This window comes from Meriones unguiculatus, chromosome 1 (assembly GCF_030254825.1).
Source record: "Meriones unguiculatus strain TT.TT164.6M chromosome 1, Bangor_MerUng_6.1, whole genome shotgun sequence".
NCBI lineage: Eukaryota > Metazoa > Chordata > Mammalia > Rodentia > Muridae > Meriones > Meriones unguiculatus.
The window spans coordinates 107425644-107450622 of NC_083349.1; the positions used below are offsets into that span (position 1 = coordinate 107425644).

The 24979-nt window shown below is 36.6% G+C and overlaps 1 protein-coding gene across 4 annotated transcripts in view; it reads right to left on the reverse strand.

Annotated features, from left to right (window-relative positions):
• Spdya (speedy/RINGO cell cycle regulator family member A) overlaps positions 1-24979 on the reverse strand; it is a 35017-nt gene that overhangs the window by 4197 nt on the left and 5841 nt on the right. For 2 of the 4 annotated variants that reach the window (XM_060364695.1, XM_021647167.2), the window contains exons 2-6: positions 22550-22799; positions 20397-20455; positions 17400-17485; positions 11401-11572; positions 5272-5569 (exon numbers count right to left, since the gene is read on the reverse strand). In XM_060364695.1, coding sequence (XP_060220678.1) covers positions 5272-5569; positions 11401-11572; positions 17400-17485; positions 20397-20455; positions 22550-22799 — 865 coding nt within the window. Of the gene's footprint in view, positions 1-1613; positions 1711-5271; positions 5570-11400; positions 11573-17399; positions 17486-20396; positions 20456-22549; positions 23688-24979 lie in introns of all 4 variants that reach the window. The other 2 variants (XM_060364702.1, XM_060364712.1) reach the window with 2 other exon arrangements.

Below are 24979 nucleotides of genomic sequence, written 5' to 3' on the forward strand. Positions count from 1 at the left end.
ATTAAAGGCTTATGCCACTACCTTCTGGCTGATAATCTGTATTTTGAAATTCCTATCTGCTATTCTACTCCCTCCTGTATGTTTGCTAGTCCCTTCGAAAACAGGACATATTCAATACCTTGTTGATATGTTATTTGTTCTGAAAATCTCTTACCAACTTTCTTATTCCACAGAGAGAATTCTGTAGTCTATTTATTGTCGAAGACAGGGTTCTGTAGCTTTGGCTAGAGAACCTACAGTAATCCTCCTTCTGCAGCCTCCAGAATTCTGGATTTATAATTCTGTAATCTTTTATACTTATAAATGTTGGTCATATAGCATAGTCCGGATTACATTATTAATCCACGTGCTCTGCTGTTTATTTTTTAGTTGGAGTTTGAACCCAGTGTCCATTGCCTGCCAAACATATGATATGCTCTTCCACTGAGCCATATCTTTAGCCCTGATTACATCTTTATTAAGTGCAAAGATTTTAAATATAGTGATTTGTGTCCAGAACATAGAATGACAATATGATAAAAAATGAAGTTCAAGATGGTGGCACACGCCTTTAATCCAGCACTCAGGAGGCAGAAGCAGACAGATCTCTGTGAGTTTGAGGCCAGCCTGGTCTACAGAGTGAATTCCAGGACAGCCAAAGCTATATAATAAGAAACCATGTCTCAGAAAAAAAGCCTTTTTCTTTTTTTTTTTTTTTTTTTTTTAAGAAAAACTATTTGGTTATAGGTTATCTAACATATAGACTATTCTGTACCTGTCAATGACAAAAGTAAGGCTTGGTGTGTCCCCCCACCCCTTATTTTAAAACCTCAGGTTTACAGATAATGTTTGCCCATGTTTCACTTACACTAGAGTATGTGTCTTGAGGCTGAACGAGTAACAATATTAGTTTTCTATAAAAATGTACTAAGGGGTTTGGAGGTATAACCTGAATGGAAATAAAGCCCTAGGTTGAAACACCAATACCAAAGCAAAAAGTAGAAAAGTGGGGTCTGGAGAAATGGCTCAGTGGTTACAAACACTTGGCTGCTCTTCCCACAGAACCGAGTTCAATTCCCAGCACCTACACGGTGGCTCACGACCACACGTAACTCTAGTTCTAAGGGATCCTACATCTTCTAGCTTTCCTGAGCAATGTACTAACGTGGTAAGCAGACATGCATGCAGGCAGAACATTTACACACATAAAAAAAAAGTTTAAAAAACATTGCATAAATTTAAATAGAACTGAATCCCCATATTTCTGTTGCTGTTGCTTTAGCTGGTAATGGCATAATGTTTATGAGTTACACCATTGGTTTTTCAGCAGTAAAATGAATATTAGAAAGCCACTTCAAAGCTTCTTGGAGAACTGGATTTTTAGATGTGATTAGTATAAAAAACTAGCTACTACCAGTAGTTATAGTATGTCTGACTTTTTAAAGAATGCCTCATCTATCCCCATCAAAGAGTTTTGACAGTGTTTCCCTTTTCACTGTCAAAGTGACAGTTTGTTTTTAAAATGTCACAAGCATTTTTGTGTTAAAATTGCTAAGTAACATGTTACTTAGAAACAAACAAACAACAATAACAAAAACAAACAAGCAAACAACTTTAGCCATGGTATTGCACACCTTTAATCCCAGAGGCCGGTGGATCTTTGTGAGTTTGAGGCAAATCTGGTGAAAGCAGTGAGTTTGGGCTGCCCAGGGTTACACAATGAAACCATGTCTTTAAAAGAGAGAGAAAGAGGGAAGAAGGGAGGGAAGGAAGTTAGGCTAAATGGAGGAAAGAAAGTTGTGTTCTTTTGTTTGAAATGTGGAAACACTGACCACTATTTACATAAATTATAGCTTAAAGATATGGAACCAAGACCAGCTCCTTGTACATCTCTCTTGAAGAATATCTGAATGAGTTTTTATGATTATAGACCATCAAGTGAGTCCAACTTAATGTAGACAGTAGGGGAAATTCTTTTGCTAGCAGAGGTGACTATAAGGAATAAGCAACAGCTAAGGCAGTGAGAGCCTGACCCTACTCTTGGTAATATTATGCCCCCTTCTACACTATGTTGTTAACTGTATCCCTAGTCAGCTCATAATTGTTAAGACCAGAAAATGAATGCAGACTTTTTTACTGGTCAAATGTATATGTGATCAATATTTTGTATCTATCTGTCTATCTATCTAATAAGTGGCTTTTGTAGTAGTGGTTTTTAAATTTTTATTATTAATTTTTATGTGAATGGGTGTTTTGCCTATATGAACATCTGTGTACCACATGTGTGTGGTACCTTCCTGCATGCATATGTGTGCATCACATATGTATGCTATCTGTAGAGGAAAGAAAAGGCGGTCAGGTACTCTGGGACTGGAGTAACAGGCAGTTGTGAGCCAAAATGTGGGGTCCTCTAGAAGAGTGAGTGGTGATTTTAATCACTGAGATATTTCTCCTATGTTACCTGCTCCCACCTTTTAAATATAGGAAATTGTTGTGTATCCCAAAGAGGCTTCCAGCTTACAATCCTCCTACCATAACCTCCTGGGTGCTGGTATTACAAGACATTGTCACCATGCCTAGCAATGTATTTCCTTTATATTGTTTGCCCTCTGACATTATCAAATGCTTTTAGAGTTAACCTTAAGATTTACAATAAAACCATTGGATAAATATTTATTCCTTTCTCTAGGCTGTTGTGGTGCATGCCTTTAATTCCAGCTCTCAGGAGGCAGAGGCAAGTGGATTTCTGAGTTTTAGACCAGCCTGGTATACTTACAGAGCTAGTAACAGGACAGCCAGAGCAACACTGTGAGACCGTCTTAAAAAACAAAACAAACAAAAATTATTCCTTTCTATAAGAAACATATAAATCCTAAATTGGGAATTTCATTAATAAAGTAAAAGCACAATCTCTTCTACTCTCTCCCCTACATCAGTACCCTACTTTTGTTCATAATCCCTTGAAGACTTGCTTTACATCTTTTTAATTACATTTATTCTTTCTTCTTTTCTTGGTCACCCCCCTGTTTTGAGACAGGGTTTCTGTGTGTAACCTTGGCTGTCCTGGACTTGCTTTGTAGACTAGGCTGGCCTGAATTCACAGCAATCCACCTGCCTCTGGGATTAAAGGTGTGCATCTCCATGCCCTGCTCTCTCTATATATATGTTTGCTTCGTGCACTACAAAGTTCATGAGGAGGTCAGAGAACAAGGGGAGGAAGACAGTGCTTGCCTTCCACCAAGAACTGAACTCAGGTCATCATGATTAGCAGCAAGCCTTTATCCACTGACACATGGCCTGCCCCCAGCTTTTTTAGTACAGTGACTGGTCAAGCACCTTACTTCCTGCATACACTCCAGATTCCTAGTGAGATGTCAAGACCTGGAATATAGAGCATGCTCTAGTGATATCTACAGGGGCTGGTCTAAATAAAACATAATGGTTTCTCTTCTGCTTTCTGTGGATATCTATTCAAATTATTAGAATCTACTCTCAATTCATTCCACGAGCATTTCAGAAAAAACTTGGTTCTTGATATTTTCACTGCTAAAAGCAGGATTTTATCAAAGGCTAAGAGAGCATAATAGGTAAGAATTCAGACTCCAGTCACAAGACTGGGATTCAAATATTATTTTACCAAGTAGGCAATTTAACATAAGCCTTGGTTTCCTTATTTGTGAAGTGGGAATAACAATACTTAACCTTCAGTAGTAGTGAATATTAAATATAGTATGAATGAAAGGAGCTTGCTATAGTACCTGAAACATTTAGGTATCTAATAAACATACCTATTCTGAGGATCAAAGAATGTAAAAGTAAAAGCCTGGGAGATAGGAGAGGGATGACAAATGGCAATTCTTACTGTATAGCTGAGGTAATGCTCAACCTTATTTATTGTCAAATATGAGTATGACAACAAAGAGTGTGCTTGGAGATGTTGAAAGGTAAGAAACTATACTGCCAGTAAAATTTGTTAAGCAAATACTGTGCCGAAAAAAGAAACAGGAATTAAGCTTTACTGTCAAGAGACTGGAGCAGTGTTTCTCAACATGTGGGTCATGACCCCAAAGACCATCAGAAAACACAAATATTTACATCATGATTCATAGTAGCAAAATAAAAGATGTGAAGTAGAATGAAAATAAATTTAGGGTTGAGAGTCACTACAAATTAGGAACTGTATTAAAGGGTTGCAGCATTAGGAAGGTTGAGAACCACTAGACTAGACTTAAGTTTCTCTTTTAGTAAAGTAAAGCTTCAGTACTTCAGTTATTACTATCTTTCTCATAGGAATATGGTAAAAATAAACTGGTAAAATTTTGAAATGATGTGGGTCTGTTTTTGTTTTCTTTTTTCTTTTCTTTCTTTCTTTCTTTCTTTCTTTCTTTCTTCCTTCCTTCCTTCCTTCCTTCCTTCCTTCCTTTCTTTCTTTCTCTCTCTCTCTCTCTCTTTCTTTCTTTTTTTTTTGACAAGCTTTCTCTGTGTAGCCCTGGCTGTCTTGGAAATCTGTAAACCAAGCTGGTCTCAAACTCAGAAATTCACTTGCCTCTGCTTCCTGAGGGCTGGAATTAAAGGTGTGTGCCACTAATGCCAAAATCTATTTTATAAATAAGGGAAATCTATAAGAAGTAAACAGGATCCTATCGCAGAGTATTATTCTAGTACTGTTTCAAACCTAGAAAAAAAAATGACAGGGAAATACTACATATAAAAATAACTTGAAAATTATGGTATAGTTTGTATTTCTGGTTAATATAATTATTTTCTAGTTAATATATCATTGTTCTAAGTAAGCTTTTAGATCTCAACAAAAATGATATATGCAAATATATTATGCACATCACAATAAGGTTTTCAAAGGCTAAATAACACAGGAAAATTTTTATACTAAATAATAAAAAGCTAGGCTGGATAAAATATGTCATAATTTTGTTAGAAATAGAAAAGTATATAGAAAAAACCAATAATTGGATGGTGATTACAAGTAAATTTATTTTCTTTTTGAAAACATCTTTAAATAAAATAAACATTTCATAAAAATTCTTCAAGCCCTAATACTTGGAGCTTATGGCATATTGAGTTTCAATTTAAGATATGTTCAGATCCTTTTTAGTGTGTGTAGGCTACCACAAAACAGGTATAGACAGAGGTTAAAAAGTGGTAACCTAAAGAAGGAAAACTTTCAATATGAATTTAACTCAGTTATGTAACTTATCATCCCTGCCTGTAAGGTCTGACTAGATAAATAAATAACATGCATTAGTTTAATTGTATTTTACCATTAAATCCTACCTTGAGAATAGCTATTAGCTTGAGAAGGATCACCTATCGTGTCCATTGATAATGAATTGTGTAATTCCTGGGAATGTTTTTCCATTAGCTCTACTGTGTCACTGGACGAAGATGACGATGAAGACAGTCCCAATCTCACATATCTTCCTTTTTTACCACACAGTGAACAATCTACTGGTGTGGCACTAGGTCCCCGGGGCAGATGAACTTCGTCTCTGTTGTAATTCCTAACAGCTCCACTGTGATGCACAGAGCGCTCTCGTTGCCAGATGTAATGGGTTGGTGCAATGGCCATAACCTATAGTGAAAAGGTTACTTTGTGAATTTAATAACATTTTAAAATTGAGTAAAGAACAGAAAATGTACCTCAAGAGCAGATTTTTCTAAACCTGAAATTAAAACAGCAACTACATTACCTAAAAAAAGAAAAGGAAGGAAAAAAAAAAAGACAGTCATTGTAGCACACACCTTTAATCCTAGCACTCAGGAGGCAGTGGCAGGTGGACCTGTGAGTTCAAGGCCAGCCTGCTCTACAGAGTGAGTTCTAGGACAGCTATAGCTACATAGAGAAACCCTGTCCTAAGGGGGGAAACAATAAAAATACTTACATTGCCAACTTTAAATCAGCAACATCAAATCAATCAAAGCAACATTTTTTATAGAATGATTGCTTGGATCATTAATTTTAGAAATGATAAAGTACCTAAATTAGTTCAAGCAGCTAATATAAGTGAAGCAACCTTTTAAGTTGCTATTTTTTTTTTTTTTTAGTCAGTCAGTTATGTTTTTTTGAGACAGGGTCTCTCCAGGCAACCCTGTTTTCAAACTCATGGAGATCTGCCAGTCTCTCCCTCCTGAGCGCTGATATTAAAGGCATGCACTACCATATCCTGCCAGAGTATTTTTAAAATTCTGAACATTTCTAAGTTTAGGAAAGATAATATAGTTAGGCTAAAACATTATGCAATTCTTAACTTTTGAATGTGTGAGGTTAAAAAGAAATTAGCCTCCTAACTATGTTTGTTAGGCTAATTTTAAAATATTTGCAATTATATTAAGGGCAGTGCTATTAAAAACATGTAAATTAATTTCTTTGTTCCTCAATTTCCTTGTCTGTTACCCAGTGACAACAAGAGTATATTTTTAGAAGGTTGTGGTGAGGAAAGGATCCATTTTATAAAGCACTTAAGATTTCTCACTATCAGGCATTGTCATAGGTTTAATGAGTAAAGGATGGGCTTTAGTTGTAGACTTTCTATCTTGTCCTGGCTCTACCACTTGCTAACTGTATACTACATAGCAAATTATTTACTCCTTCCAAGGTTCAGGTACTTCATCAATAAAATGGGAGTGCTAACCCAAAGACTGTTTTGAGATTCAGTATTATATGTAAAATCCTTACCACATTAGTAAGCATTTGGCAAGTTATAGCCATTTAAAAAGTCAAGCTAGGGAAAATCTATTGTGCTGACTTCATAAAAGCCAAAACATCAACAAGTCTTAAGTCAAAATCTTTAGTTGCAGTTATCAATGACCCACAGTAAATAAGTATAACCCTAAAATGAGAGCCAGACAGAGCCATTCTAGTTGGCTACTGATTTTTAAAAAAACTTTTTACAATTTTAAAATTTTAGCGTTATATTGGGGGCCTAGGAGGGACAAGGGAAGGCAGCAGCAGAGGAGTTGAGTTTTAGGGGTGTATGTATAAGGTGTATAATTTTGTTTGATGGGAAAAAAACTTTTGTTTGTTCATTTTGTTTGTTTCAAATCAGGGTTCCTCTATGTAGTCTTGGCTGTCCTGAAATTCACTCTGTAGACCAGGCTGGCCTCAAATTCAGAGATCCACCTGCTTCTGTCTCCTGAGTGTTGGGAATAAAGACATGAGCCACCACCAGGGGTGAGAAAGAACTCTTACTATGAAAGTAAAAAACCACTAGATTATTCAACAAATGCTGTACCTTTGTCAACCAGGTACCACTGGGCCATATCACAATTGTCCCTGAAATTATATATATGATTCGTTCTTAAATTATATATATATGCACTCATATATAAATAATATATAATAAATCTATTAAATAATAAATATACATATAAATGTACACACACATGAAGATGGTGGAGGAAGGAAAGAAACTATGATTCTTATAGCCCAGGATGGCTTTGAACTCACTATATGACTAAGGATGACCTTGAATTTTTGCTCTTCTTGTCCACCTCCTAAGTGCTGGGATTGCAGATGTATTCCACCATGCCCTGTTAATATGCCGTTAGGGATCAAACTCAAGGCACCGGGCATGCTAGACAGGCATTCTACCAATTGGCTATATAATTCTAGCTCTTAAGTATATTTTATGATTGAATTTGTTTATGTCACTTATATCCTTCCATTAAGTTTTCAACTAAAACCATTTAATAAAGAAAAAACTAGAAGCAAATGAGAATATTAACTATACAAAACTTCCTAAGGTAAGGAGATAGAATGATATCAGATTAGTTATATGTTGCTGGGGATTGAACCCAGTGCCTTATGCAAAGTAAGCAGACACTATACCACTGAGCTAGATTCCCATCTTAAGAATTTATTCCTTTCCTTTCCTTTCTTCCTTTTTATACCCCCATGAGACAGTTTCTCTGTGTGGCTTTGGCTGTCCTGGAACTCACTCTATAGACCAGGCTGGCCTGGAACTCACAGAGATTCTCCCGCCTCCACATCCCAAGTGCTGAGACCACAGGCGTCCACCGCAAATGCTGCCACCTCTGCTGCCACTGCCACCCAGATTATTACTTTTATTTTTAATGACTGCTTTTTCCAGCACTTCTGTGTCTTTGTTTTCCATATCCAGAATATTATCTCCTTTTGTCTTCGTATTACTTTTCCCTTCAAGATTCAGTGGAAGTCTCACCTTAAAAAAATTCCAGCTTGTAAGTTTCCCTGTCTTATTGTTAGTGCTGACTTATATCACCATGAAAATGTCTAGTACTAAGATACATCTTTTTAGTGCCACATGAAAGCCTTATTAAGGTGCCTGAGAGCTCAGTCCCAGGACCTAATCTTGCCTCTATTGGAATTAACTTAGTAAGTGATCTTGTTCATTCTCAATACATTAACTTTGAGGGACTGCAGTTAAAACCACTTCCTAGTCATCCAGAAGAGCAGAGTTCAGTTCCTGGCACCCATATCTGGCAGCTCACAACCACCTGCAACTCCAGCTCCTAGGGATCTGACATACTTGTCTGGTCCCTACAGGCATATGCAAGTGCACATACACATACAAATAAAAATGTTTTTTAGAAGACTTTAACATACAGTTCTAAAGGCCTCTCTTAAGTCCAGTTCTGCATAACAGGCACCTTAATAGGGCTGGTGAGATAAAAGGGAACTGACAAAATGAGTGGGAAAAGCTGCAACCCTGATATTTGGAAATGAAGACACATGAAGACAGTGTATCAGAGAAACAAGTGTGCCAAATGTTGCTAAGTTGAGGACTGAAAACTAAAAGCTAAACTATGCTTTGGCAACATAAACCTATCAGGAGGCTTCCATTGAACAATAGAGGGAAGGCTTTATATAACAGTCACAAAGAGAATGGAAGAGAACAAAATAGAAGCAGAGTAGCATGTACTTAGAAAAAAAAATTAGTGTTCAAATATGGCTCCTGACACTCTCAAGGTTGGCAAACAGCTATGCAAATTGTCACCTATTTCTTTTTGAGACAGGGTCTCACAATTTATGCAGTTCAGGCTGACCTGGAACAAGATCCTCCTGCCTCAGCCTCCTGAGTACTGAGATTATAGATTATAGGCACGGACCACGACATTGACCCACATAAAGACATAAAAGAGACATACAAGAAATAGAGACTAAAAATAAATTACAGGATTCTGTCAACACCCGTAACTGGAAGAGTTGTTTGAATGACAGTACATTAATTGTAGAAGGCCTCATATATGCAACTATCTTTTCCTGTTAAATTTAACTTTATAGAGTCTTGGCCTGCTCCATAACCTTTCTGTTATTTTCTGTTCTCTGTTATTTCTGAATTCTTGCATTTCTTCCAAGAGCCAATAATCCTAATTTGTAAATATGCATACTTGTATATTATCTCATTAACAAATATAATTAACAAGATTAGTTCTGGAGAGAATTCTGTGACATGCAGCTACGGTCTTTACCCAAGTTGAAATGAATCAGTTTGGGCTCCTTTGCTCTATAGTTATTTAACTGGGTAGGACTTAATTACAGAATTATCTAGTTTGCATTTCTCACATTTCTTAAACAGTAATACAAGAATTTACAATAATTGTTCCTTCTACTCAATTTTACTCTAGATTGCTTTTTTTGTTTAAAATGCTAATACAAAACATTTGGTTCAAATAATTTATTCATAATAAAATTATATTAATAAAATCTGACATTAAGGAAACAATGTGCTGGGCAGAGTGGTGCTTACTTTAGTCCTATCTATTGAGAGACAAAGGCAGTCTGATCTCTGTGAGCCAGTCTAGTCTAAATAGAGTTCCAGGACAGCCAGCGCTATAGTGAGACACCCTGTCTCAAATGAAATGTAAAACAAATTTAAAAAAATGTATTTAAAAACTTTTATCTGCTTTTATTTATTTGTTTTTTGTTTTGTTTTGCTTTGTTTTGAGACTGGGTTTCTCTGTATAGCCTTGGCTGTCCTGAACTCGATTTGTAGACTGTCTGGCCTTGAACTTACAGTCCCTGCCTCCCTGAGTGCTGGGATTAAAGAGGTGCACCACCAACCCTGGCTTTGCATTTATTTTTTGCTGAATTTATTCCCATGACATAAATTTTTGCTTCTTCTGGGATACCTTTTTCTTCTGTGCAACCTGTTCTTCTGGCTTTGGAAGAATTTGTTCCTTTTCAGTAAAGATATCTCAGTGTGGCATGGGGAGCTCATGAGTGGGCTAATCTGACCACGAGCCCTGTAAGTTCAACGGCGCATCTTAGGTACTTGGCTCAATGGCTAGAGATTCTCCATCTAAACCTTTCAGCACAGCATTACTCTCTGCATTTGTAAGCATGTACAGCGAAAATTCAGTATTCTTTTTTAGCCACCAACCCTGTGTCCCCACTGTTTGGCCTGGGGATAGCTATACTGCCTGAACAGCATACATTGCTTCTTTAAAGTGACATCTTTCAGATACTTGGTGGCTTTTTGCATACCCTTGATGGCCTGGCCAGTTTCATGGTGTCCTAAAGTGAACACAAAGATCTGAACCTCTTAATTTGATTTTGTAGAATTTTCTAGGTCAAAAGAGTCATGAACTACTTCAGAGGTCTCCTCTGGCTGCTTATAGGAAGAGAAAGCATGACAAATTCATGAGACCTTGACTTCTCACAAAACAATGTATTCTTTGTGACAATAGGTATGTATTTTTTTTTTTTTTTGGTTGGTTGGCTTTTTGTTTTTGTTTTTTCAAGACAGGGTTTATCTATATAACCTTGGCTGTCTTGATTCGCTTTGTAGACCAGGCTGGCCTCCATTGAACTCACAGAGATCTGTCTGCTTCTGCCTCCCCAAGTGCTAAGATCACAAGCATGTGCCACCACTGCCAGGAATTTCATAATAGTCTTAAATAATATGCTTTAGTATGTCTACAAACCCTTTGCTAGCATACTGGTGATCTTTTAGACAGGAGGGGAAGACTACAATAAGAATAGTATAGAAGAAGTCTGCTCTAAAAAGTAGAAATTACAATTTTTAATAAATGTGATAAAATTCAAACAGAAACAAAATATACAAGTTGCATAGTAATGACCAAAGTTAATGATCTCCATACATGTACAAAGAGAGAGATAGACATAGAAAGAGATCACTAAAAACAAAGCGGGCAGGATATAGTGGCATGATGTACTTTTATCCTAAAACTGAAGAGGACAAAATAGGACTGTGAGTTCCAAACAAGGCTGGGCTACTTGTTGGGACTCTCTCCCCAAATACAGAAGCAAAGCAAAGCAAAACAAACAAACGTATATATATATATATATATATATATATATATATGTATATATATACATACATACATAAATAAACCAAGGAAAAATTAGATAAACAAAGATAGACAAATAAACCCTTGATAGATAAACAAACAAACCCTTACCTCTTCACAGCATCGCCTGCTTACAATAGCCCTATAGTCAATTCTGTCCCAGAGCTGATCCCTTAACTTTAAAAAATTAGGGAACAGTTTTCTCCAGTTTTTCCCTAAAGCCCATGGAAAAATTTCATACTTGGCTTCTTCTTCATCTTCTTCAACTGTATTAGCCAAATACCTAGCAAAGTAGATCAACAACCCAAAAAAGAAATTAGTAAGGACAAGAACAATAGATAATAAATAATAGATGATAAAAATGCTAATGGTTTACAATACATAATAGATATTCATATCTAAAGTATATAACAAAAATAGTGACATAAGGAGTTTTATACTTGTTGCAACTTCTAGGGTTTTTTGTATTCCTGTAAATGTTAACCTCTGTTCTGGGGTATGAGTAAGTTACTTTGAAGCAATCTCTTTTAAGGCTTTTATGACTTCTTAGATGAATCTATAAGCAATGTTCAGTATGATCTAATCAGCTTCCCCAGCCCCGACACTTTCTAGACTATTTTCCTTACTACTCTGGGAATTGTGCCTTTTTACTCTGGCTGAGAGCAGGTACTGTTTACAATTCTAGATGAATGACAGTAAGGCACTCTCTTTTCTTAGTTTTTCTTTGGGGCTATCTTCAGAGCTCCCTTATACACATTTGGACGTCAGTATTTTGCCAAATACTTGAGGATGACCAGGCATATAAAAAAGCAGGAAGACACAAGAAGAATAACCAGTCAATCAAAACCAACCCAAAACTGATATACAAGAACATCAAAACAGTTGTAACTATTTTTAATATAATTTATTCCATGTACATTGGTGTTTTGCCTACATGTATGTCTATGTGAAGATGTTAGGTCCCCTAGAACTGAAGTTACAGACAGTTGTGAGCTGCCATGTGGGTGCTGGGAATTAAACCTGAGTCCTCTGGAAGAGCAGCCATTCTCCAGCCCCCTTGTTATACATATGCTAAAAAAAAAAAGTAGACAAATTGAAACTGTACTTCTAGATATGAAAACTATAATGTGTAGGATGAAAAACACTGAACTAGATTAATGGAAGATTGAATACTGGAGAAAGAGATTTGTCAACTGAAGGCACAGTAGTAGGAACTGGACAAACAGTAATATAAAGACAAAAATTAAAAATCAGGAATAGAAGATTAGTCCAAAGTGAACGTCGGCAGGTAGACAGACAATACTTGATGAAATAGATGAATTTTTCCAAGGTTTGGGTTACAGATGTGACAGCTGGTATCATGTCCACACAGCATGCAAGAGGCCCTGGACTTGGTCCTCAGCACTGCATAAATAGTTACTGTGGCATACACCTGTAATTACAACTCTTGGGAGGCAGAGGCAGAAAGATTAGGAGTTTAAGCACATCCTTGGCTACAAAGAAAGTATGAGCCCAACCTGGACTATAAGAGACTCCTTATAAAAATTTGATAAAAATTGTAAATCTAGAGCCAGGTGGTGGTACATATATTTAATCCCAGCACTCATGAGGCAGAGGCTCTCTGAGTTTGAGGACAGCCTGGTCTATAGAGTAAGTTCCAGGACAGCCAGAGAAACCCTGTCTCTAAAAACACGAATACAAACAAACAAAAAATAACTATGAATCTAGAAAAAAGTCCAACATTTGGTACATCATAGCCAAATTGCTCAAAAACCTTGATAAAATCTTTAAAAAGCAGTAAAGAGAGAGAGAGAGAGACAATAAGGTAGCATATTGGTACACATCTGTAATCCCAGTACTTGAGAGGTCCAGACAAAAGAACCAGGATTCAAAGCTGCCCTTAGGTACACAGTAAGTTTGAATCCAGCCTGGGCTACATAAGACACCTGTTCTACAAAACAAAAATGAGGCAAGATACTAATACTGAAATAAAGTTAGTAATAGAGCAGATTTCTAATCAGAAGCAGTGTAGGCTCCATAGGTCACATTAACAACAAAAATATTACAAAACACACCAGGAAGTAAGACACCATGAACGGAGCAGATCCCCAATCTAAACGGAATACAAAAATAACTGTCTATGGGTTGGAGAGATGGCTCCATGGTGAAGTGTTTACTGCTCTTGCATAGTACCTGGCTTTAGTTCCCAGTACCCATATCAGACACCTCACAGCAACTATAACTACAGCTCTGGAGGATCTCACCCTCTTCTGGACTTCACAGGCACCTGCATGCATAAGACGCATATAAACCCACACTCACATACTCTTACAAATAAAAATAATATGTGTAAATATAAGGTAAAAATACATTTGGAAAAAATGTTTTGATAAAACCACATATAAAAGTACATAACAAATATAGTAATATTAGTTAGACATAAGATGAAGATAGTAGAGGTTGCCACGGCACTGAGTATTATCAACAATCCAACTGCTTCTTTTGTGTCCTCCATGCAAACGCCAGAAAGTCATTTTTGCCTGTGCCACATCCTGAATAGTACAGAGCTTAAATATGGCTACAAGTTTCCCATTGAAGATATACAAGCAACAATCTACCCTGTGACACCAAACAATACTGTAGTTTCTTAACTCAGGCCAATGGCTTCAAGATTTCTTATACATCACTGCTATTGTGCCATTAACCTGGGAGCTCTTTATTCTCCTCTCCTTAGACTTTCAGGTCTACTCTGTTGTTCAGAAAGAATGTGGGCATTCAGGGTCAGAGGGCAAGGGCTTACTTTCACTCCTCCAACCCACCTAGCAGTCATCTTTTTCCTGGTATTGATGTCCAGATGTTGTACAAGGTTTCTTTCTTTCTTTGTTTTTTTTTTTTTTTTTTTTTTTCATTTTTTCGTTTGTTGATGTAGCCTTGGATACCTGCTCAGAGATCTGTCTGCCTCTGCATCTTAAGTTCTAGGATTAAAGCACTTATATGCCACCATACTTGGCTTTTGTATGCCTGTACATGTGGCAGGGGTATGTGGAGGTGGGTTAAGACAGGATCTTACTACAAATTACAAAGCTCAAGCTAGCCTGAAATTCACTACGTAGTTCAAGCTGACCTTGATCTAGGATCATTCTACTTCAGCCTTCCTAAGTATTGGGGTGTTAAGTAAGCTATCATGCCATTTATGAGTGTAGAGTCCTAGATAAAAAAATGTTGACTGTCTTAGTTATGTGTTTTATTGCTGTGAAGAGACACCATGACCATGGCAACTCTTACAAAGAAAAACATTTAATTGGGGCTGGCTTAGTTTCAGAGGTTTAGTCCATTATCATCATGGCAGGAAGTATGGCAGTGTGCAGGCAGACATGGTGCTGGAACTGGGAGTTCTTGCCCACAGACAGCAGCAGGAACTGTCACACTGGGCATAACTTGAGCATAGGAGACCTCAAAGCCCACCCCCACAGTGACACACTTCCTTCAATAAGGCTACCACTACTTCAACAAAGCCATACCTCCTAATAGTGCCATTTCCTATAGGCCAAGCAATTAAACACATGAATCTATGGGGGTCATACCCATTCAAACCGCCACACCTAAACACCTTAAAATCTATCAGTGTTTGAGCAAAATATCCCCAAATTGTTAAAAGATGTGGAAAGCAGAGTGCAACATATAGCATATTTAACAGATTTCAAAAGAAGTTAACATAGAAGATAGGGAAGACGATTCCAAGTGTTGTTTATTGTTGTTTATTCCTTCACATCAAGGAAATTCATCTAATCTCAAGTAAGTTATAACAACTTTTTCTAAAGGCTTACTTAAAGTTAGCTAGAAAAGGAAGACTAAATATCTCAGGCATATTAGGCAAGTAGTTCTACCATTGACTTATATTCCAATCCTCTTTTTACTTTTTATTTTACATCAAGGTCTTTCTAAATTGCTTAGGCTGGTTTTGAACTCATTCAATAACTTAGGAGAGAATAGGATGTAACTAATAAGGGTAAAAGAGAATGTGGGAGGATGAAATAGTGCCATTGGGGGCATGGTAGCATTTGCTTGTAATCTCAGCATTTGAAAAGCAAAGGCAGGAAGGAGGAGCAGGTCAAGATCATTCCTGGCTACATCAGGAGTTTGGGGCCAGCCTAGGATACAAATAACCTGTCTCAAAAGAGTTTGAAAAATAAAATAAAATAAAAATAAATTCAGGGTGTTAGAAGAATATTGAAAGGAAACATGACTACATAGAAAGAAAATGGGCTTTAGAACTGTGGCTAACAAGAGATGCTTGATGAAAGGAAATACTGAGTTAGCCTATAGAAAACATATGATTAGACACAGGATGGAAATTATAATTCATGTTACTTCAAGTATAATACAATATACAGTGCATTCTTAAAAATTATTCCACATCTGAGCTGGGGTTTTAGGTCCTCTCCATGCATTGTCCTTGGTTGGGGTTATCGATCTCTGCAGGGCTCCCAGGGCACAGTTTTGTTTTTTTGTTTTGTTTTTGTTTTTGTTTTCTGCTCTGTTGGTCTACTTTTGGAGCTCCTGTCCCCTCCAGGTCTTTCTATCTCCTCCTTCTTTCATAAAATGCCATGCCCTCAGCCCAAAGTTTGGCTATGAGTCTCAGCCTCTGCTTTGATACCTCGATTAGTGGAGTCTTTTAGAGGCCTTCTGTGGTAGCTCCTGTCCTGTTCCCTGTCTTCTCCTGCTTCATAAGTCTATCATGTTTGTCCTTCTGAATGAGGAATGCATGGAGAGGACCTAAAACCCCCAGCTCAGATGCAGTGCATAGACTCAGTATCCAAGTGGGGTCCCTAGTAAGGGGAGCAGGGGTTTTCTCTGGCATGAACTCAGTGACAGGCTCTCTGATCACCTCCTCCTGGGGGGTGAAGGCTTGCCAGGCCAGAGAGGAAGACAATGCAACCAGTCCTGATGAGACCAGATAGGCTAGGTCAAATAGAAGGGGAGGAGGACCTCCCTTATCAGTGGACTAGGGGAGAGGCATAGGGGGAGAAGAGGGAGGGAGTGTGAGACTGGGAGGAGATGAGGGAGGGGGCCACAGCCAGGATACAAATTGAATAACTTGTAATAAATGATAAAAAGAAAAAAGAAAAAGAAGGGGGCTGGAGAGATGGCTCAGAGGTTAAGAGCACTGGTTGCTCTTCCAAAGGTCCTGGGTTCAATTCCCAGCAACCACATGGTGGTTCACAACCATCTATAATGATATCTGGTGCCCTTCTCTGGCATGCAGGCATATGTGCAGACAGAACAAACATTGTACACATAATAAATAACCTTAAAAAAAAAGAAAAAAATCATACCAAAAAAATTACTACACATTAAAAGCTAAATAGTATGTTAGTGGAACTCACAGAGATCTTCCGGACTCTGCCTCCAGAGTGCTGGGATTAAAGGGGTGTGCCACCACCACCCAGTTTTTGGCTTGTTTTAAAATCTCTGGTGGAGAAAACTATAGAATATGTATGGCATTAAATATAGACATAATACTGAAAGATATAAATGGCCATTTAACAGTATCAGGGCTGAATTTGGCTCTCAGAAATATATATCCATTTGTAGCTCAGCAGCTCTGCTACTGTTAGCCCAGGCTAGGCTTAAATTCATGGTCTTCCTGCATCAGCTTCCTACATGTTGGGAGTATAGTGTGTATTACAACATCTGGCCTCCTTGCTAACTTCTGTGATCTTACAAGGTGCTTTATTATCCTAAATCTGTTTCCTTGTCTATAAAACAGGAATAAGGGCTACACAGAGAAAGCCTGTCTCAAAAACCAATGTGTGTGTGTGAGAGAGAGAATCAGAGACAGATGGGAAAATTTATATGAGAGCACTGTGAAAAAAATAAAAGACACAATGCAACCTGCAGTGGTATACTGAACAACAAATCTCTAGTGTGTAATGTAAGGCCAGTGAAAAGAACATGAAATTAAGCTATTAAAGTGAAAAATATGTAATTTTCATACATAAGAATAACTATTAACAATATCCATAAAATTTTAATGTTTCTGCTTTAAATTACAAATCATATATATTGTAAATAACCAATAAAATTCATTTAGTAGAAAGCATACTTACAGAGCAATAAAGAAATTTATCCTGGTATGCTCATTTATAGTAAATTTAGCTCTCTTGAAATAAACAAAGGTCATAGCCAAAAGATACTATAAGGAAAATTAGAAATTAATATTAATGGTTTGCTTTCACCAATACAACTGCTATAAAATAGTTGAACTCTAAACCTTAAGGCATTATTTATCTTTATACAATCACCTCCTGAATACTTATTTTTACTTTCTATAATTAATTAATCTACTTGAATAATGCAAGAAAGTTACTGATAATTTATTATATTTTTAGCTATATAAATTGCTAAATTTTATTATAGCTGATGAATTTAAAAATTAAAACTTCCATTTTTTTTCTAACTTAAATTTCAAACTTATAAAGAAGTTGAAATAGTTCAATGAGTAACCAAACATCTTTCACCTAGATTCACCAACAGTTCCATTTAAAACTGGAAAAACACATTTTAAATGTATTATTATAAAGACACAAGTTATAATATGAATATATTTCTCTCTCTCATACTTATTCATTATCTAGTAAGCACCTTGTACAACAAGAGGATTCCAAGTGTTGCCTTCATTCCAGGGAAAGGATTCTTGAAATGATGCCAAGTATTCTGGGTTAGTTACTTTTCAATCACTGCCCCCTGCTGTCCTCCAACATTAAAGCACTCAAACTGTGCTGTTTACCACAACTATAGAAATGTTATATCATTACTCTTTATTTGAAACTAAGATTGATCTCTATTTGATACTAAGATTGTTTTAAAAGGTTACATTTTGGAGATATATTCTATTTTTACAATTGTTGATACATATTTATTTATTTGTGTGTGTTATGTGTGTGGAGATCAGACAACGTATGGAGGTCTGTTCCATTCTCTCCTTCCACCATGTGAATCCTGAGACAACTCAGACATCAGGCTTTGCATCAGGCACCTTTGCCAGCTGATGCAGTATGTGTGTATCCCACCAGACTCACATTAGCAAATGTTTATGGTAAAAATCTTAGCACGCCTCATATTAATTTACATTAACTTACATACTTCAAAATAATTTACATTCCTGGGAAGAAGGGTTAAAAGAAACAAAATGGCCACATTGATGATTATCCTTTTCTAAGAGCCACATGGAAGGTCTTTGTCTTTATTATGCACTGTATGTGCTTTAATTTTTCTGAATTAGTTCCCAGAGGCTGCAGAGATGCCTTAGCCGTTAACTAACAGCACTGTCTATTCTTCCGGAGGACCTGCAGTTTGGTTCCCAGTATCCACATGGTGGCTCACAACTGTCTATTATGTCCAGTTCTTGGGGATCTGACACCCTTTTCTGGCCTTGAAAGGCACCGGGCATGCAAGTGGTGCACAGACATACATACAAGTAAAATACAGACACATGTACACATAAAATGAAAGTTTAAAAATTTTCTAAAATTAATTTCTTATTTTAAAAAATATTTTAGTATTATGTGTGTATGTGTGTGCAGATGCCTGAGGAGGGCCGAAGTCATCAGATACCCCAGAGCTGGAGTTACATGTAGTTATGAGTCACTCAGTGTGGGTACTGGAAACTCCACTCAGGTCCTTTGCAAGAACAGGAAGTGCTCTTAAGCACTGAACCAGTTCTCCAGCCTTCCAAATTAAATAAAAATTAAACATTTTTATCTTTGTAAACATTTTTATCTTTGTCACATTTAAGTATGAAATGAAAGCCTTTGTTTCAAAACTTAGTATTAATAAGCTAATTTTCTGAACATTACTTTATCTATTAATTTATATTTTAACTGTTACTGAACTTAATATATGACTTCTCAGTCCAAATGGGTATCTACAACAATAAAATGGCAACTATTCAGCTGACTCAAAAGCATTAAAATATTGAATTGTGTCTCCAAAAAAAGCATAGACCATCAATGTTTTTAATAAATCATACAGTTTATAAAATATTGATATCGATCTGAAGAACATGTTAAACTAATTTTACCTGTAAGATTAGTAGGAAGGGGGGATAATGAGTGAGAGGTCTGAATAAGAATGAAATAGATCTGTGTCATGGAACACTCCTTTAATCTCCACTCTGTAGGCAGAGGCAGGTGGAGAGTTTTGAGTTCAAGTCTACATAGGAAGTTTTGTTTTTTTTTTTTAAAGATTTATTTATTAGGTATACAGTGTTCTGCCTTTATGTACTCTTGCACACCAGAAGAGGGCACCAGATCTCATTATAGATGGTTGTGAGCCACCATGTGGGTGCTGGGAATTGAACTCAGGACCTTTGGAAGAGCAGCCAGTGCTCTTAACCTCTGAGCCATCTCTCCAGCCCCATAGGAAGTTCTAAGCCAGCCAGCGTTACATAGTCTCAGTGAAAAAAAAAAAAAGTATGATACATATGTATCAAAATGTCACAATGAAATTCATTTCTTTGTATACTAACCAAAAAGAGAATGATCCATTATTTTAAAAATATTTTAAATTACGTTGTGTGTGTGTGTGTGTGCATGTGTGTGCCCACTTGGGAGCTAGAGTTACAGGTAGTTATAAGCAGCCAAGATATAGGTGGTAGGAACCAAACTTGGGTCCTCTGGAAGACCACCAAGTGTTTTTAACTCTTAAGCCATTTTCCCAAAGTACCAACTCTCTATTGATCCTTGTTTAGCTTTGGTAAAAACTAAGTGTAAGAATTCTGCTTTTTGGGCCAGTAAGATGCCTCAATGGGTAAACGCACAGGCCATCAAGCCTAATAATTGCTGGGTCCTACACAGTGGAAGGAGAGAACCAATTCTGTAAGTTGTCTTCTGATCTTCATATACTGGCTATGGCATACATACTATAATAGTTACAAACACACACACAATTAAATATAACAAAAGAATTTTGCTGTGAAGGAAAAATGTTGGCTAGTTGTTTTTCTACTTGTAATGAAAGAGAAAATTCTTATTGGATCTCATAAAAAATTTAATAATCTAGTAACATAACTATGATGGTTTATAATTATACTATTTCCAGGTTACCTTGTCTGCAATTTTACAGCAGCAGTCCATCCACAAGAAATCTTGAATTAAATCATCATCTACAACAAAAAATAACTATGACTTATCATCTTAAAAAATGTTTCCTTTTGAAGAAACAATTTTTATATTGGGCATTTTAAAGCGATGGTTAGAAACTAAATAAAAACGGTCGCTAAGGTGTAGTAATTTTTAGAGTATATTCATCATTGCAAGGACTATCCATTTCCATCTAATTTACTTTGCTACGTATATACCCAGCTTTAAAGGAGAGTATGTTTCATTTCCCGGGTACCCAACAGCACGTTTGGTAACTCCAGCTCTTCCTTCTTTTGCGGAGTCAATTTTAAGATGCAGAAATGGAATCTCTTGCGAGAGAATTCATCTTCTAAGAAATAACACCTTAATACTGTTCTAAGTGTATTACTTTTTCTGTTTTTCTTTTAAGGTCCGGGGTGTTTTATATTTTCATCTTTTCTCCCTATTTCCTTTCTAGACTACTTATTATTCAAATTAAAATACAAACATGTATATATTTATAATTTCAAAATTTACGATTAGTATTTAATTTGGAGAAAACTGATTATTAGGATAAAAAGATCAACAAAATCTTGAAGAATAATAGTCCTGCATGTTTTTAATCCTAGCACTTGGGAAGTAGAGGCAGATAGATCTCTGTGGGTTCAAGGCTTGGTTGGTCTACTCTAGGCCAGCCTGGGCTACATGGTGAGACCCTGTCTCAAAACAAAAACAAAACACAACAAACAGCAACATTAAAAAAAAAAAAAGCCTCTTGTTTTGATTTAAAAGCATTAAAATAGATAATCTCAAAGTATGTTGAATACTATCAGAATATGATCTAATAAAATCCCTTTTATTTTAGAAATGAAGCAAAAAGTTCCTTATATTCATTTTCCATGGTATAAATTGAATTAATGTAATTATTATTTGGAAAATTCTAGGAATAACTATTGATTTTCTGAGAATTAGTCTCAGTTCTGTTTCTAAAATGCTAGAATCAGGTGTTTTCCCACAACAGGGAAGAGCTACTCAAAGTTTGTGGATAAGGTCTGGAGATGACCAACAAAATAGGAATTTTGCTGGCCTGTGATCCCAGCATTCGGCAGGTGAGGGCAGGAGGAGCAGGTCAAGGTCATCCTTGGCTACATAAAGAGTTCAAGGCTAGCCTGGCATACATGAGACCCTTTCTAAAACGAAGTGGGAGAGGGAGTAAAAAAAAGTTTGTGGGTAGTAATTTTGTTCTATTCTTAATAATGAGAAATGGAAATGTTAACATTTTAGATTCTGATGGGGAAAATCTTTGTAACTTTTGTTTACATTCCTTACATATTTTATCTCATTTAATTCATATATTGTTGACATCTTACCAAGTTTGCCTGCATGCACATAGCCGTCCTCTATAAACAAGGAGGTCTGTTTCCCACAACTGTTGGACTGTGGTAAAATACCCCTTACCAGGAAATGTCTACCCTGCTGCCAGGCCTGCAGAAACAGGCTCCTTTCTTGGCTGGTATAAATATTAAAGAAGGTCTTTATTTGACTGTTAATAGGCATATAAGCAAAGTATTCATATGTAATGAAAATTCAAATTCATTATATAAGCATGCTGATAAATCACTTAATTTTTAAAACAATATTCCAAAGATATAAAACTGAAACTTTCTTGATTGATCAATATTACTTTTTGCTTGGTTTTAGCTATAAAAGTCTTGGAAAATACACACAGACATACTCAAATTGGGTTAGTAACTCATCTGAATCTTATACTGTTTTATTTTAGGTCAAACAAAATTCATATCCTGAATTGCTCAAAATATACAGTTGACACTTAGATTTAAATAGTCTAAATGGTAAGATCAATCTGAATATTTTTATTATAAAAATGACAAAAGAGGGCTGGCAAGATGGCTTGGTGGGTCAAAGTACTTAGCACCCAGCTGGGCAACCTAAGTCTAATCCCTGAGATGCACAAGGATGGAAGAGAGAAACTACTTGCAGCAAACTGTCCCCTGACCTCCACAAATATGCCTAATGCACGTGCTCCTCCACCCCGCACAAACCATTGTAAAACCAACACAACACATTTACATTCTGACTCTTAAGTACTTTATACTATTGAAATGTCTTACACCTACCAAATAATTTAAAGAAAGCAGTCATCTCCTGACGCTGTATGATTAGACAGGGCCCTTTGGGCCGCTTAGGTTTGTTACTATGTGCATTTTTTTCAGATGCTTGCCAGCTATCCTTCAGAATAGGACGTTTCAGATTAATGGGTTTTCTAGTTTGCTGTGACCTATTTGAACCTGATTTTACATGAACAGTGACAGTAGGTGGTGTCTCACAACACATCTGATTATGCCGCATTTTGGCTTCCCAAGATTCCTATAAAAATAAAAATACAAGATTATTGATCACTTCATTCAATTTCTATATGAAATCTAGCTGGATCCTATCAGATGCAGTCATATAAACTGATGATCTTGCTATTAAAATGTTATTTGTAACACTAAGTAATATTAGAAGTTGCTCTTAGAGTACTCAGAAATGCTATGCTTCTTCTGGATATATAGTTCGTGGCTGCCTCAGACTCATGAGATAAACCAGGCTGGCCTCAAACTCAAGACATCTGCATGCTTTTGCCTCCTGAACCTAGGTTTACAGCCATGTACCACCATGCCCAGCTCTAACTTGATATAATTTTTAAAGATGTTACCATCCTATCTGAATGGCTATTAGTATATATGAATATTTAGTATTATGAACTGAAAAAGTCTGAAATAAAATTATCAAAAATTAAAAAAGGAAATTTATCTATCATTATTCAACAATATGAATGCTCATTATTATTCAGGATTTGGTGGTGACTAGTAAACATCATTACTATTAATAACACAATATTTCCTTTTGATCAAATTGCTTCTACAATGAGAAAGAGAGGTATGAATAGACAAAGTGGGGAACAACTCCAAGATCCTACTGAGAACCTCAAAATCTGTGACTCACAGCGGCCCAGGCAGCCATACTTTCCTTGGTGTTCAAAGGATTACACACAGATTCTCCCTCCTGACTCTTAAAAACTTCCCTGCTGAAGGTGAGGCTACTCCCAACATAAGAACTAGATGGATGCTACCAACACTGTCCAATCTGAGAGTCATATATATAATCTTATATTTTTAAGGCCATATTTTAAAAAAATGTCAGGGCTGAAGCTATAGCTCAGTGGTAGACTACTTGCCTAGCACAAAAGAGAGTTGGGCTCAGTCCTCAGTGCTGAAAAAAAAAAAGTTAATTTTAATATTCAATGTAATAGATCAAACATGTAATTTTATTACCTAATCAATAAAAATTAATGAAATATTTTACACCCTAAATCTTTTAAGTCTGGTACATTTTTGATACTTTGCACATATCTCACTCAGTTTTGATGCTAATTACTAAATAAATAGTTTGAAATGTAGTCCTGTAAAAATGAAGTAGTGCCAAGCAGTGGTGGCATACACCTTTAATTCCAGCACTTGAGAGGCAGAGGCAGGCAGATGGATCTCTGTGAGCTTGAGGACAGCCTAGTCTACAAAATGAGTTCCAGGACAGCCAGGGTTGTTGCACAGAGAAACTCTGTCTTGAAACAAACAAACAAAAAACCAACCAAACAAAATATATAGTATAGCTGGGCATGTTGGTGCATGTAATCCCAGCACTTGGGGAGGCAGAGGCAGGTGGATATCTATGAGTTCAAGATCAGCCTAGTCTACAAATCAAGTCTAGGACAGCCAAGGCTACACAGAGAGACCTTGTCCCAAAAAACAATCCCACAAAATAATAACTGATATGTGTGTTTATGTGTGTGCAATATATATATATATACATATATATAATGAGAGAATATTTTACACTCCTTTTTATATTTGAATTAAGTAAAATCAAAACTCTTCATTACACCCAGCTAAATTCAAGTGTTTGATGGTTACATATGGCTAGTGGCTACAGTACTAATTAGTGTAGGGTCAGATTATAAAGAACTGGGCAGAGGGGCTGGAGAGATGGCTCAACAGTTAAGAGCACTCACTGTTCTTTGAGAGAACCCAGGTTCCATTCTCAACACTCACACAGTGGCTTACAAACATCTAATTCCAGTCCCAGGGAATTCAGTGCCTTCTTCTGGCCTCTGAGGACATCAGGAATACAGGTGGTATACAGACACACATGCAAGCAAAATGTGTGTGTGTGTGTGTGTGTAAAGAGATGGAGAAAGGGAGGAGGAGGAGAGAGAGAGAAATAACTAGGTAGAGGATAGAGCCTATATAACAACATATACTCTATTTCAAAACTAACACCAACCAAACAACCAAACCAACCAACAACAACAACAAAAAAAAGAGACAGAAGAAATAATGATTAGTTTTACAATTATTTCTTATCTTTTGCTTCCTTCCTCTGTCTTTCTTCTGGAAAAATAAAAAATCTAAACAGCCACTAAGCTTCTGAAATGGAGTGGGGCAGGGCTAGCTGGATTCAGTGTAGGACACACCGTAATATAGAATTTTGTGGCACATTTTCCATGA